The 15,072-nt window shown below is 35.9% G+C and overlaps 1 protein-coding gene across 1 annotated transcript in view; it reads right to left on the bottom strand.

Moving 5' to 3' along the window:
* Window positions 1–214: 214 nt before the first annotated feature.
* LOC132718637 (uncharacterized) overlaps window positions 215–15,072 on the bottom strand; it is a gene marked incomplete at its 3' end in the record, with an annotated part of 32,976 nt that continues 18,118 nt past the window's right edge. The window contains 12 exon segments of the mRNA XM_060702356.1: window positions 215–382; window positions 1,187–1,342; window positions 2,257–2,412; window positions 2,793–3,054; window positions 3,545–3,765; window positions 5,157–5,351; window positions 10,968–11,207; window positions 11,476–11,593; window positions 12,306–12,421; window positions 12,918–13,136; window positions 13,644–13,844; window positions 14,490–14,675. Of these exon segments, the coding sequence (XP_060558339.1) occupies window positions 215–382; window positions 1,187–1,342; window positions 2,257–2,412; window positions 2,793–3,054; window positions 3,545–3,765; window positions 5,157–5,351; window positions 10,968–11,207; window positions 11,476–11,593; window positions 12,306–12,421; window positions 12,918–13,136; window positions 13,644–13,844; window positions 14,490–14,675 (2,238 nt within the window).

The raw sequence follows: 15,072 nt of genomic DNA, 5'->3' as shown, positions 1-15,072 counted from the left end.
TTAAACGATATTCAACACTAGCCTATTTAATATCAATGCCGAAAATCGCCTTACACATATATTAATATAATATAAGACTATAATATAACTCCATATACAAATTTTACAAAAGAAACAATCGTAAAATGCCTTAAAACTACTTTTATTGGTTATTGGCATATGATATATCCATTCATTCAATCAAGCAGTAAAATCAATGAAAATATAAACTTACACCCATCCAGACAGTCCACAGAGCTGTTGGACCCCGCCCTTAATGTTATAAGGTTTGAATTACACTCGGTACAGGATGTCGCCCGGGATACCGCCTGATAAAAATGCTTAGGACATGAGGTACAGGGTTCGAGACCATCGTAGGAAAACTGTCCTGGTTTACACTGGGCTGGTAATACAAAACTGGCATCATTATATTCGTACAATAAGGTTACTACAATAATTAAAACGTGTATTCTATTCTTTATTCTATTCATATTTAAAACAAAAGCAGTTATGACAGCATTATATCCAAACTCAAATCAAAACATGCTATGAAAACTTGTCTTTCAGATTTTAATTATATTTGTCTTTATTTGAAAATTAAATAAATAACATGTGTTTTGTATAATTCCTAGTTTTGTTGAAAATATTTCGTCTGTCACGAAATATGCATTAATTATGCGGCATGAGGAAAGTGGCCTTGTGGTAAATGTTTTTTACTTCTCAATGAAAATATTTACGTTTTAGCAATATTGTGATCAAGACATTTTATCAAGTTTTTATCAAGGTTCAATGAAAACCACCATGTGAAAAAATCTGCGGATTTTATAGATTTTAATTTCTTCCTTTTCATGTCTTATAGCTGCATGTATTATTGAATTCTGCTGAGGCATGTGTTCGGGGGCTTAGACAATAGCTTGCATTTGTCAATTCTGTCCATGAGCAGGTTCAATCAAGCCGAGCCTGCAACATTTTCAATTCTGGTGTTTGGGGCGTTATTTAAGGTTTACATTTTTGTCCAGAAGGCAGCCAGGCAAGCTACTAAACATCGTTCAACAAACAGAAAAAATAATGAAATTATTATTCAAAACTGATCATGTTCAACCAGTATTATTTCTTATTGAATTTCATAAAGAAATGCATTTGGCATAACAAATTAGTGACATACACAATATTTACAATAAATATAGAAAATGTAAAGGGAACTAACCTACACATTCCTGGCTAGTTCTCGCACCTCTTCTTTTTGTATGATGATTACCCGGACAGGGCTCGCAGTATGTACTATTAACCCAGTATGTATCCGGTGGGCAGTCTGTACATGGAGCTTTCCCATCTGAACTGTACAGATATTTACCGCAGTCCTCTGTAACGTATACATAAAAGAAATAAGACATGCCTATGAGCCGCGTCACGACAAAACCAACATAATGGGTTTGCGACCAGCATGGATCCAGACCAGCCTGCGCATCCGCACAGTCTGATCAGGATCCATGATGTTCGCTTACAGACCCTATAACAAGAAAACAAACTGATAGCGAACAGCATGGATCCTGATCAGACTGCGCGGATGCGCAGGCTGGTCTGGAATCATGCTGGTCGCAAACCCATTATGTTGGTTTTGTCGTGACGCGGCTCAATTATTATATTTGGTGTGGAATGGAATATACATTGACGAAATGTACATAATTTCGAACCAAGAAAATACCACTATCGTTCAACCAGTAAAAATAAAATCGGTATAAATATCTTATCTAAAGTACAAGATATATAATATCTAAAAATGACATTCTCCGCACAATCATTCCAAACTTGAACTTTCCGTAACTTATTTTTAGATATATTTACCACCCACATCTATTCTTACAAAAGAGAGCCACTATTGCTGTAGATTTTACACAGTGGAGTACAAGCACTGCGACTTTTATTGAAGGATTGACTTAAATGTAATCCATATGCAGAACGAACGAGAGAAGATATATAAGATATGTGAAGATCAATTATGGGACTGTAATTTGGAAATTTTTCTCACCCTTTTTGAGTTGTACTTATACGAGGGCGAATCAAAAAGTACGTGGAATATTTTTATTTTCTGATGATATTTTCAAAAACGTTTTAACATAAACAAAATGTCAAAAAATGAAAAAATGCTAGCTGATTTTTTTTATTTAAAAAAAAAAATTCTTGTTCTGCAATTTCATTGAATAGAATCTTGAGCGCTAAAAAAAGAAAAAAGATGTTCCCATATCAGGACACATGGTTAGTCTTTCTATATCATACCATAACAATCTTTTATCTGCATTGCCCCCTCTTTCTTGCTGTTTGTTTCAGAGGGACATGATTTACAACTTGAAGCATAGAATGCATCATTGTAAAAACCAGCTCCGCACGGAGCGCACGTGCTATTAGTGCCATATGTTCCTGGTGGGCATGCCACTGAAAAAAATATTCAGATAAAATATGTAGATCTATTAAATACCTAATAAATACTTATATTCAGATGTCTGTTTTCAGGACATCTTTCCGGCAAAATACTAGATTCTACCCAGGTGTAAATAAATTTGGGTTGAAATTAAAGCCCATTTTACATATACAATATAAGCTAGAAACAATAAGCATTTTACATTTAGAGAAGACTTGAATTTTCATTGAAAACAAATACCATGACTAAGTTGGTCTAAGGAGAGAAAGCACACGGGGTCTAAGGAGAGAAAGCACAAAGGCCGCTATAGGCCTATGTAGATTTGTTTTTGCATATGATAGGCTATGGCATAAAATATATATAACAATGAAACAAATGGTTAAAACATTATTACAGCAGATGTGTTTCGTGGTATCTAACTTCAATGCCTTGGCGTTGCTGCTACACACTGCGTATGCTCCAACCAGACTTGCTCTTCTTGTATCCATTTGAACCTGTGGACAACTATCGATACTTCCGGGTAATGCTCTTATTGACGTCACTGATGACGACACATCATAGAACGCTTGATAAATCCTTTGGGCACATGTGAAATATTCGTCGTCTAATAGACCCCCGGGCTCTAAATCCACAGCGATTTTAGCTTTTAAAACACCCTTTGTAAATAAAAAAAATAAAACCTTTTAGTTATATATCTTTCAGAAAAAAATGCGTATTTATATGTAATACATTGCAATACTTTAGTTTGCTAGCAAAGCGCAATTTCATTTGTTATTTTTTAAACAATTCTAGATCCTTAAAAGCTGCACAATGTTAACGTAGTTTCAATCCTTTAACATCATTATAAAGTTCGACATACTTTTTCACTGTGTGTATCACAAATTATTTAACTAACAAGTTATTTCTATTCTTAAGACATCTTTATACCAGATACGCATTAATTAATATGCCACACCAGCCTGCTGGACGTCTTCTAAGGGTCTATACTGTTGACATCTCAAGGTCCATATAGATATATTTGATGCAACAATACTGGATTTTTTTCTCAGTCACATTTGAAATTGTACAGATGTACAATTTCTTACAATTATAAATTGAATTGTATTAGTTATTAGGAAAAAATGTTTTAATCAGAAGATAACCTACAGTTATGCCATCCATTGCGGCTTCTATGGGGTTGATAGGCGACGGCGAGACATCAAAGGCCGTTAAGGAAACGTTGTCGCATAATGCTGTGAATGAGTTGGTCAGGGTAAGTAACTCGTCACGTATTTGTTTCTCATATAATATACCACAACTGTCATCAACAAACGTTAAACGTACATACTGGAACATGATCGACACACGGTAATGAGCCAGGTCAGGTGCTGTATTGACAAAAAATGAAGAACTTAGTCGTTAAAACATATTCCCTATAACGGTTGTATGTTAAGCACTTTCTAGTTCAGCTGCGCAAAATATTTTCATATTTTGACAAAATTAAATACAATCAAATTTTAAAATCTTTCCATCTACAGTATACTTAAATAATGAAACAATCTATGGGTTTAATACTGTTTCGTTCAATCATTACATGTGGTGTAACGCATCGAAACTATTAATTCTCTACTAGAATATGTTAAGAACACGTACATTAATAATATTGTATTTGACTATTAATTAATTCACTATGACAGACAATACAAATTTGTATGATTTTACGTTATATATCTTATATTCATTGATATTAAACATTAAAAAGCTAAATATCTAAAATTGACTTTGACCATCTCTCAATCTAGACAAAACCATTTATTTTCTGTTGTAGACCATCATCGGACGGTTTGATATATCAGCTGATTTTTGTTTACACTGGTAACATGGTTAAAATCTGATGTACAGGTTAACAATTAAAAAGGGTTTGAGTTAGAATGTGCTATATTTTACATCAGTTTCATAACTATGACATATAGATATATCAGTGAAAAGATAAGCGAGATGGGAGTGCATGGGTATTGAATAAACAGAGAAATGAATATACAAAGGTTTTTAACAAAACAAACAGCATCAACTGGAAATGAAATAATCTATGTGAAAGGGTGGATATAGGTTGGAGTTAAATTATACTCACTTCTTTCTGGGTGAAAAAATATTACGAAAAATTAGTAAATTTCAAGTTAATATAAGGGAGTAATAATTTTTAAAATTTTACTAAATGAAGGGAAAACAATAAATGAATAAAATGATCAATTACAAGTTTTAGATTTATTTATTGAAATGCACTCTCTTTTGCTTTGTTAAGCTTTGAACTATGTCTTGGCATATTTTAACAGAATATTATTATTTTAGAATATTACTACACCAATGCAAATACAACATGTAACCATTTTCAAGCCAAGGCAATTATAACTGTGCAGATAGGTGTATTTTCAAAATATGTGAACAAAATACAGTGTAATGCAAAATTGTTTTATTTTTACCATTCTATTTTTCTTTCTAGATAGATATACGTTAAATAGATATTTAAAAAGTCCACGAATTTTTAGATAACCCATCGTATGCATGATAAGTTATTGTTACGAGTGACCACTGCTTATACAAGCGGTAACTTCACTGCAAATACGAATTACTATAATATATTCGAGGATTTCTGCTTATACGAATGATCACTGTTCATACGTGTAACCATGAGTGGACATTGGTTACTTAAAAGTGATAATATTCTTTTAAAGCATTACTTTATTTTATTTAAGTATATTTCATCACCAGAGGTCCTTACCTGTACAGATCGGCATGTCCCTACTCCATTCTCCACCAGATTCACACGACACACTTACAGAGGAGAGAGTCGCGTTCTCAAAGAAATAATATCCGGAGTTACACGTGATTGTGCAAGTATATCCTGACTGTGGTGTCTGGTTACACGTGATCTCTCCATTATGCACCTCAAGAATGTCCGGCTCACAAACCGGTGCTGAAATATGATATTAACAAGTGTATTGAAAATGTGTTACAGGTTTAAAAAGATTATTTATATTTTGGAAAATAACAAACTTAAAAAAACAACATAGTTTCCCCCATCATAATCAGTAATGGGCAATCACTTTCACTAGAGCAGAGCATGGAGTTTTTTCGCACATGTTGAACTGTTCTTCCTAAAAAAATTCCAGGAGTATTGTCTAAAGGTCAAGCCCCCCCTAAATTCTAAAAGTCCTAAAAAGGCTATTTTAAACCTAATAAAAGTTTTTGAAAAACGGGCTATTACATGCTAAAAAAGGTTTCATTATCAAGGCTTCTCACTACTGTTATGTCGCACTTTGGATGTTTATTTTAAACTTCCAACATGAAAGAGGTTGTCAAAGCATATGCAAATGGACAGATAGACAGATATACATTGGATCTTCTTTGTTTCATTTCATAATGCATCCATTTTTTATCATTTTATTTGTGCATCGTGTTATATGGATAAATAGTAAATACCAACCATAACATGGCATCGCTTTTATAAGTTATATGTGTTTTCTCATCTGTTGATTTTTTTTAGTATGTGAGAAGTTAGCAGTTAACAGTGAGCTAAGCAAAAAGGCATTACGATTTATATAGGGAAATCAATGATCTGCTGTTATGCTCAGCTGGGTAAGCAATCTAGCAGAGCATTCCAAAATAAAGTGTAGAAATGCTTTGCTGTTATGCTCAGCTGGGTAAGCAATCTAGCAGGCCATTCCTAAATATAGTGTAAAAATGCTCTGCTGGTATGCTCAGCTGGCTAGGCAATCTAGCGGGGCGTTCCAAAATATAGCGTAAAAATGCTCTGCTGGTATGCTCAGCTGGCTAGGCAATCTAGCAGGGCATTCCTAAATATAGTGTAAAAAAACTCTGCTGTTATACTCAGCTGGCTAAGCAATCTAGCGGGGCATTCCAAAATATAGTGTAAAAAGCTCTGCTGTTATGCTCAGCTGGCTAAGCAATCTAGCGGGGCATTCCAAAATATAGTGTAAAAATGCTCTGCTGTTATGCTCAGCTGGCTAAGCAATCTAGCGGGGCATTCCAAAATATAGTGTAAAAATGCTCTGCTGTTATGCTCAGCTGGCTAAGCAATCTAGCGGGGCATTCCAAAATATAGTGTAAAAATGCTCTGCTGTTATGCTCAGCTGGCTAAGCAATCTAGCGGGGCATTCCAAAATATAGTGTAAAAATGCTCTGCTGTTATGCTCAGCAGGCTAAGCAATCTATCGGGACATTTCAAAATATAGTGTAAAAATGCTCTGCTGTTATGCTCAGCTTGGTAAGCAATCTAGCGGGGCATTCCAAAATATAGTGTAAACATGATCTGCTCGTATGCTCAGCTGGCTAGGCAATCTAGCAGGGCATTCCTAAATATAGTGTAAAAATGCTTAGCTGTGATGCTCAGCTGGCTAAGCAATCTAGCGGGACATGTAAAATTGCTCTGCTGAATTGCTCAGCTGGCTAGGCAATCTAGAAGGGCATTCCTAAATATAGTGTTAAAAATGCTCAGCTGGCTAGGCAATCCAGCAGAGCATTCCTAAATATAGTGTAAAAATGCTCTGCTGGCAAGCTCAGCTTGCTAAGCAATCTAGCAGAGCGTTCCAAAATATAGTGCGAAAAATGCTCTGCTGGTTAGCTCAGCTAGCTAAGCAATCTAGCAGGACATTCCTAAATATAGTGTTAAAAATGCTCAGCTGGCTAGGCAATCCAGCAAAGCATTCTGAAAATTAGTGTAAAAATGTTCTGCCGGAATGCTGAGCTGTCTAGGTAAACTAGCAGGGCATTCTTAAATAAAGTATAAATTTCGTTGGTCTGCAACTGATTATTTGGCACTCGTAGACTTTCTGAAATATTTAGTGCCAATGCAGATAATGACATTTTTGACTTCTACGGGACCCTCAAGTGTCTATTTCTTTGGTCTCCGACTGATTCTTGGACGATCGCAGACTTTCAGGAATTTTTGGTGTTAATGCAGATAATGACATTTGTGAATTTATAGGACCATCCAGAGTCCATTTCGTTGGTCTGCGAATGTTTCTGGAACACTCGCAGACTTTCAGAAATTTTCGGTGCCAATGGAGATAATGACATTTTTACTTCAAAAGGACCCTCCTGAGTCTATTTCGTTGGTCTGCGACTGATTCTGAGTCACTCGCAGACTTTCAGGAATTTCAGGAAAATGATATTTCTGACTTATTTGGACCTTTCTGAATCCATTTTTTGGTCTGCGAGTGATTCTGAGGCACTCACAGACTTTCAGGAATTTTTGATGTCAAGGCAGATAATGACATTTTTTACTTCTTGGGACCATCCAGGGTCCATTTTTTTGGTCTGCGACTTAATCTTGGACAGTCACAGACTTTCAGGAATTGTTGGTGCCAATAGAGATAATTACAATGTATGACATTTTTGACCATCCAGAGTCTTTTTCGTTGGTCTGAGACTGATTATAGGGCACTTGCAGACTTTCAGGAATTTTTGGTGCTAATGCAGATAATGACATTTTAGGGTAAAAATGCTCTGCTTATGACTAAGGGGTCCTTAAAAGTAAAAAAGTCATGATTTGCAATGGCACTTAACATCCTGAAAGTCTGCGAGTCTCAAGGAATCAGTCGCAGACCCAAGAAATGTACTCTGGCGGTTCCCTAAAAGTCAGAAATGTCATTATCTCCATTGGCATCAAAATTCCTGAAAGTCTGCAAGTGTCCCAAAATCAGTCGCAGACCAGCGAAATGAACTCTGGGGGGTCGCTAGAAGTCAAAAATGTCATTATCTCCATTGGCACCAGAGATTCCTGAAAGTCTGCGAATGTCCCAGATTCAGTCGCAGACCATAAAAATGGACTCTGGCGGGTCCCTAGAAGTAAAAATTGCCATCATCTCTATTGGCACCAAACTTTCCTGAAAGTCTGCGAGTGTCCAACAATACGCTGCAGGCCAATGAAATGGACTCTTAAAGGTCCCTAGAAGTCAAAAATATGAATATTTCCATTGGCACCAACCATTCCTGAAAGTCTGCGAGTGTCCAAGAATCAATCGCAGACGACCAAAATGGACTCTTGAGGGTCCCTAGAAGTCTTAATTGTCAATATCAGCATTGGCACCAAAATTCCTGAAAGTCTGCGAGTGTCCTTCAAAAAGTCGCAGGACAATGAAATAGTCTCTTAAAGGTCCTTAGAAGTCAAAAATATCATTATTTCTATTTGCACCGAAAATTCCTGAAAGTCTGCGAGTGCCTCAGAATTGCCTAGAAGTCGAAAATGTCAATAAAACTTTGGCAACAATAAATCCTGGAACTCAGAATCAGTCTGCCAACTGAGCATTCCACCAGAGCATTTTTTAACTATATTTCGGAATGCCTTGCTAGATTGCCTAGCCAGCTTAGCATTCCACCAGAGCATTTTTACACCATATTTAGTAATGCCCTGCTAGATTGCCTAGCCAGCTGAGCATTCCACCAGAGCATTTTTTCACTATATTAAGGAATGCTCTGCTATAGTGCCTAGCCAGCTGAGCATTCCTGCAGAGCATTTTAACACTTTATTTAGTAATGCCCTGCTAGATTGCCTAGCCAGCTTAGCATTCCAGCAGAGCATTTTTACACTATATTTCGTAATGCTCTGCTAGATTGCCTAGCAGCTTAGCATTCCACCAGAGCATTTTTACACTATATTTAGGAATGCCCTGCTAGATTGCCTAGCCAGCTTAGCATGCCAGCAGAGCATTTTTACACTATATTTAGTAATGCCCTGCTAGATTGCCTAGCCAGCTTAGCATTCAAGCAGAGCATTTTTACACTATATTTAGTAATGCCCTGCTAGATTGCCTAGCCAGCTTAGCATTCCAGAAAAGCATTTGTTCAATATATTTAGTAATGCTCTGCTAGATTGCCTAGCCAGCTTAGCATTCCAGCAGAGCATTTTTACACTGTATTTAGTAATGTCCTGCTAGATTGCCTACCCAGCTTAGCATTCCAGCAGAGCATTTTTACACTATATTTAGTAATGCTCTGCTAGATTGCCTAGCCAGCTTAGCATTCCAGCAGAGCATTTTTACACTATATTTAGTAATGCCCTGCTAGATTGCCTAGCCAGCTTAGCATTCCAGAATAGCATTTGTACACTATATTTAGTAATGTCCTGCTAGATTGCCTAGCCAGCTTAGCATTCCAGAAAAGCATTTGTTCAATATATTTAGTAATGCTCTGCTAGATTGCCTAGCCAGCTTAGCATTCCAGCAGAGCATTTTTACACTGTATTTAGTAATGTCCTGCTAGATTGCCTACCCAGCTTAGCATTCCAGCAGAGCATTTTTACACTGTATTTAGTAATGTCCTGCTAGATTGCCTACCCAGCTTAGCATTCCAGCAGAGCATTTTTACACTATATTTAGTAATGCTCTGCTAGATTGCCTAGCCAGCTTAGCATTCCAGCAGAGCATTTTTTCACTATATTTAGGAATGCCCTGCTAGATTGCCTAGCCAGCTTAGCATTCCAGCAGAGCATTTTTACACTATATTTAGTAATGCCCTGCTAGATTGCCTAGCCAGCTTAGCATTCCAGAATAGCATTTGTACACTATATTTAGTAATGTCCTGCTAGATTGCCTAGCCAGCTTAGCATTCCAGCAGAGCATTTTTACACTATATTTAGTAATGCCCTGCTAGATTGCCTAGCCAGCTTAGCATTCCAGCAGAGCATTTTAACACTATATTTAGTAATGCACTGCTAGATTGCCTAGCCAGCTGAGCGTTCCAGCAGAGCATTTTTTCACTAAAGCTAGGAATGCTCTGCTAGATTGCCAAGACAGCTGAGTATTGCAGCAGAGCATTTTTACACTATATTTAGGAATGCCCTGCTAGATGCCCAAAACAGCTGAGCATTACAGCAGATCATTACCTTCCCTATATAAATTGAAATGCCTTTTTGCTTAGCTCACTGTTCACTGCTTACTTCTCACATACTTTTTTTATATATTCTTACACTTCACTCGCAACAGTCTTGCCACACACTACAGGGTTCTTGTAGATTATTTTGTTTACATTAGACCGGAAAAGTTTATGGTAAAACGATATGGTCTTTCCATTTCATTGTGCTTACGTGTTTTAATAAAACCAGATCTCAATTTTGAGGTCTGCACATATATAGTATCAACTGTGTACCTATTCACTCAATCATATGACCTTGGTGGTTATATTACTGCGCAACTCTATACCGTGCACTGTTATACCACAACGCACTCAAAATTGAGATTAATTTCCTTAATAATATTTCTAAGACCCCACTGTATGACAAAACATGTTTATTGATATTCTAGCATCGAATTTTTAATCCAAAGATCGCAAGTTTGGGCTTCTGCCAAGGCAAAATGTCTCCGTGACATCTTAGACATTGCGTCTTATCGTCATTTGTCTCGCTGCTGATTCAGTTACCTTGGAGATTAGTAGTCGATCACTTGCAGATAAATTGATTATTACTGGTTTGTTATCAAGGAAAGCCAGTTAGGCGGACTGGCAACCGAGATATGACCAAAATGAATAAAACAAATCGGCGCAAAAACAAACAAGAAAAACCAGTTTAAAATACCTGCAATTTTCATTTGGCTTAGGCATGTAGCAACGTTTTTAGAAGGGTCGGTAGCTGTGTATGTCACTATTGGATTTGTCCCGATCGTACCATACTTTGCCGTAACATATGCCGGCGCCGCAAACAAAGTAGCTGACCGGTCGTCGGTAGTGGTGAACAGCTCCGTATTCACCTGCGTGTTACCTTGGTTGGGTGTGATCACCGTAGGAGTATTGCAAAATAGCTGTGGTGGTGTCTTATCTATTTAGTAAGGAATAGAAACATGAATTTAAAGAATATTTTAAAAGAATGTTTCAAATAAATAATCATTTGGATACAATATGCTAATCTTATATCTAACATGTTTAAAACAACAGATACATGTACTTCAAAATTAGAAATTAAAAAGAAACATTCGCATAAAGTTATAACGCACTAAAGCTACATGTACCAGTATAACAATACAGTAATTGGTGTAATAAACTTGGTGTAATAAAGTATAATTGTATATAATCTAGAGACTTCATACCATTGATGATAATTCTAAACTGGCACCATTGTTGGTTCCCACTGAAATCTGTTGCTATATAAGTCAAAGTTGATGTTGAATCCATCACCATACCGGGCCGAAAATTCTCCGGAAATCTCTGTGTGTTTATATTTACAAAAACATATGTTTAGATTGCTTAACATAACAAGTTATGGAAAAAAATCCTTCATTTAAATATAAAACCTTTATGTTAATATCTACGGTATTTACTACAATTAAAATGTGTCATCTAACTAATCACCGTTTTGGTTAATTCAGTGATTATTGAAATGGAAACGGGTGTTGAATACTTGAACAAGGTTCCAAATTTCATATTTCAAAGAACAGCATTATAAACAAAATCTTTCAGAATAGTGATAATAAACATACCTTCTCATTTACATTAAACAAAAAGCATATATTCCCTCATAAAATTAGAATGTAGCTATAGCACATGTATCGTCACAAATAAAAAACGACTTATCAATTAAATCAAAAGGCATTTTACTGTTAGTGGTGGACTTTGAAGGAAAGCAATTTTTCAAAAACGTTAAGCGCTAAACAGATGTAATTGAACTTTGATGAATAAATTATACGACGAGACAGAATATTGCCCGATCATGCGTTTGTATCTTTAAAAGATAAATAATAAAATATTGAAGTACTAAGTTTATTCTCCTACGTTTTCATAATAATACAAACATAGCCACAAGTATAGCTGGGAGTCACCATAAGCTCTATACAGTGTTGTTGACGTAATACCGAACATAAATATAATATAATTATGTGATTTTATCTTCTTTTTTGAGTGGGTAACAAATTTATCATACCCCTAATGTTTTCACGGCTGTGTTGTCAGTGGCAGTTGGTTCAGCGTAATAAACGGACGTGTAGGCGTCAACGTAACTATCTTCCGGGCAGTCTATAAACTGTGGCGGCATCTTATCTGAATTTTAAATCAAAATAGTCAAAGTGATAATAGCAGGCATAATGCATTATGACTGTTTGATGGTTATAGTTCAACTCCCTACGTTTTTGCGAAATTTAGTGATAGATTGAATAAAATTCCTTCTACGGTCATATTCTGAAAGGAATTACGTCAGTTCCTCATAAATGAATAAATATAAATAGATTTTAAATTACAATATTGTGTCTTATGTTCGTGGTGCTATTTATCTTGGATTGCTTAACGTTTTTTGCGTCATACAATAGTGCACGGTCCGCTTATGAAATTCTCACTGAAATTAGTGCCTTACATAGTGTTCCTATAAAATAAGCTAATTTCTTGCATTTTAAAATTAATACGTTTAATACATTGCACACTTTTATGGAGTTTTATGAAAATTTATTACGGTTTGCATGAAAATCGAACATGTACAGCATGAATAAAGTCTTAAACTAACACAATGTATGAAATATAAAGAAATTGTTCAAAAAATTACCTAGGCAGGTCGGTAATGGATTATCCCATGCAGTCAAAGTATCTCCGACTTTAATGCACGTTGCTGTAGCATTGGGCAAAGGTTCATAGCCCGGAGTGTTGCACGAGAAAGTTGCAACAGTTCCTATAGCAACGCTATATACTCTTTCATCACCATGTGACCATGATGACAGTGTTGTATAACCGTTGACAGGGTAACCAGGGTCGGGGCACTGGCCTCCTGCAATGTTCAAGATATAATTCAATCATTCACAATTTACATCATATAATCAAAGAACTGGGTTTCGAAAATGATGGGGAAGACCGTGGTCCAACCAATACGTATTAATAATATCTTAAGCCCTTGGTTATCTTTTTGGTTGAATATGACTTCATGTCAAGCTTTACGATTTAAATACTGCCGCAACTCAATAAAATATAACTAAAGCAAACAAAACAGAAATATCTTTTCATTTCAAAGCATACAAATATTGCCTTTATCATAAAGTTCTATTTAACAGAACAAATCAGCACAACTTGAAATTGCGGCACTAGTTTTCAATTTAGTTTTCAAAAAGCATTATCACCGGTTATTCAAGTATACAAATTACCAAATGGTAAGTTGAAAACTTAATATGCATTTTACAGCATCTAAAAATCATGAAATATTGCAACTTACCTGGTGTCTTAAAGGATATACATGTATATATATAATATTTAAAAGCCAAAACGTAAATAACCTAGTTACCTTCGCAACGAAGAGTGCCAAAGTCCCACACACCATTTTCATTACACCTGACAAGACTGTCACTGAATATTCCTAGAGGACTGCTCCCTCTCCTCACATACTGACCTTCACATTCAAACACTATAGTACTGTTATATAGTGTACTTGGTGTAATAAATGGTTTCACCCCAGTGTAAACAGGTGCTTCTCCACAATCTGTCTCTGAAATAACAAACAAATAAACAAATAAATAAATGAGCCGCGTCACGACAAAACCAACGTAATGCGTTTGTAACCAGCATGGATCCAGACCATTCTGCGCATCCGCGCAGTCTGATCAGGATCCACGCTGTTCGCTTACAAACCCTTTAACAAGTAGAGAAACTGATAGCGAACAGCATGGATCCTGATCAGACTGCGCGGATGCGCAGAATGGTCTGGATCCATGCTGGTTGCAAACTATTACGTTTGTTTTGTCATGGCGCGGCTCAAAATAAATAAACAAAGTAATATCAATAAATGTCATTAATGTTGACTATACAGGTAAGCTAGGAACATGTTCTTTTAAAATTCTAAATTTTAAAGTTTAGGTTACTGGTTAATGCGTAACTATGTGTATACTATGAAAGTAATGCAAAGTAAAAAAAACTTTTGAAAAATAAAGATAAAGAATTTTCAGGCATAATGGACCTTTACGAATCGGAGGCAACATTGAGTGATATCCAGACAAATATTTTTGTATTGCACAAGAATTAAATGACTGCAAGGATGATGAATGCTTGTAAACAAAATTGTTCATAAAATTCATAAAATAAAATTTAACCAGTCCAGTGGAATTGAATGTTTTGAACATGGGGCAATAAATACCAGGACAAGCAAGGAGGTCTCCATATGTTTTGTATGTACGGGTGTCTTTGTCGTAGCCACATAAACGCTGCAGGACCAGTTGTCGCCCGTTACGTCGCGTGCATGTTAACGTGTATTTCTCCTCGTACCGTATACGTCCAGCAGGTGTGACCGGTGACCCATAGATCTCATCACAATATGCAACTTCTGAAAACAATATCAGAAAATATCAACTTAAAAACAATATCCAGCCAGAGTGTAAATATATGGGGGTTTTCAGCAAACTTCTGCGCCTATAAAGATTAAATGAGCGTTCATAAGATAATGGACAATATGAATGGACAATATGAATAACAGTACTGTTGTTATACGTGACGGAAAATGACGGACATTGTCGAATTCGTCCGTCGAACTGTTACCTCTGTAATATAAAAAAATTCATGATATTCCATTGAATAATTTCGCCTTTAAAATGATTCATGATAGATAATATACATGTAGTTTGAAATTATATAAATCAATAGATAACAAATAATTTGTTTTCTTTTTTCAAGTTTAGATTAAGAAAGAGTAACTAAATAAGGCATAAAATATTTGACAACTA

Source organism: Ruditapes philippinarum, unplaced genomic scaffold (genome assembly GCF_026571515.1).
Source record: "Ruditapes philippinarum isolate M1 unplaced genomic scaffold, ASM2657151v2 ctg3934_1_1_1_1, whole genome shotgun sequence".
In the NCBI taxonomy this organism is placed as follows: domain Eukaryota; kingdom Metazoa; phylum Mollusca; class Bivalvia; order Venerida; family Veneridae; genus Ruditapes; species Ruditapes philippinarum.
The sequence above is the reverse complement of the archived record's forward strand: the minus strand, read 5'-3'. Positions and strand labels throughout refer to the sequence as shown.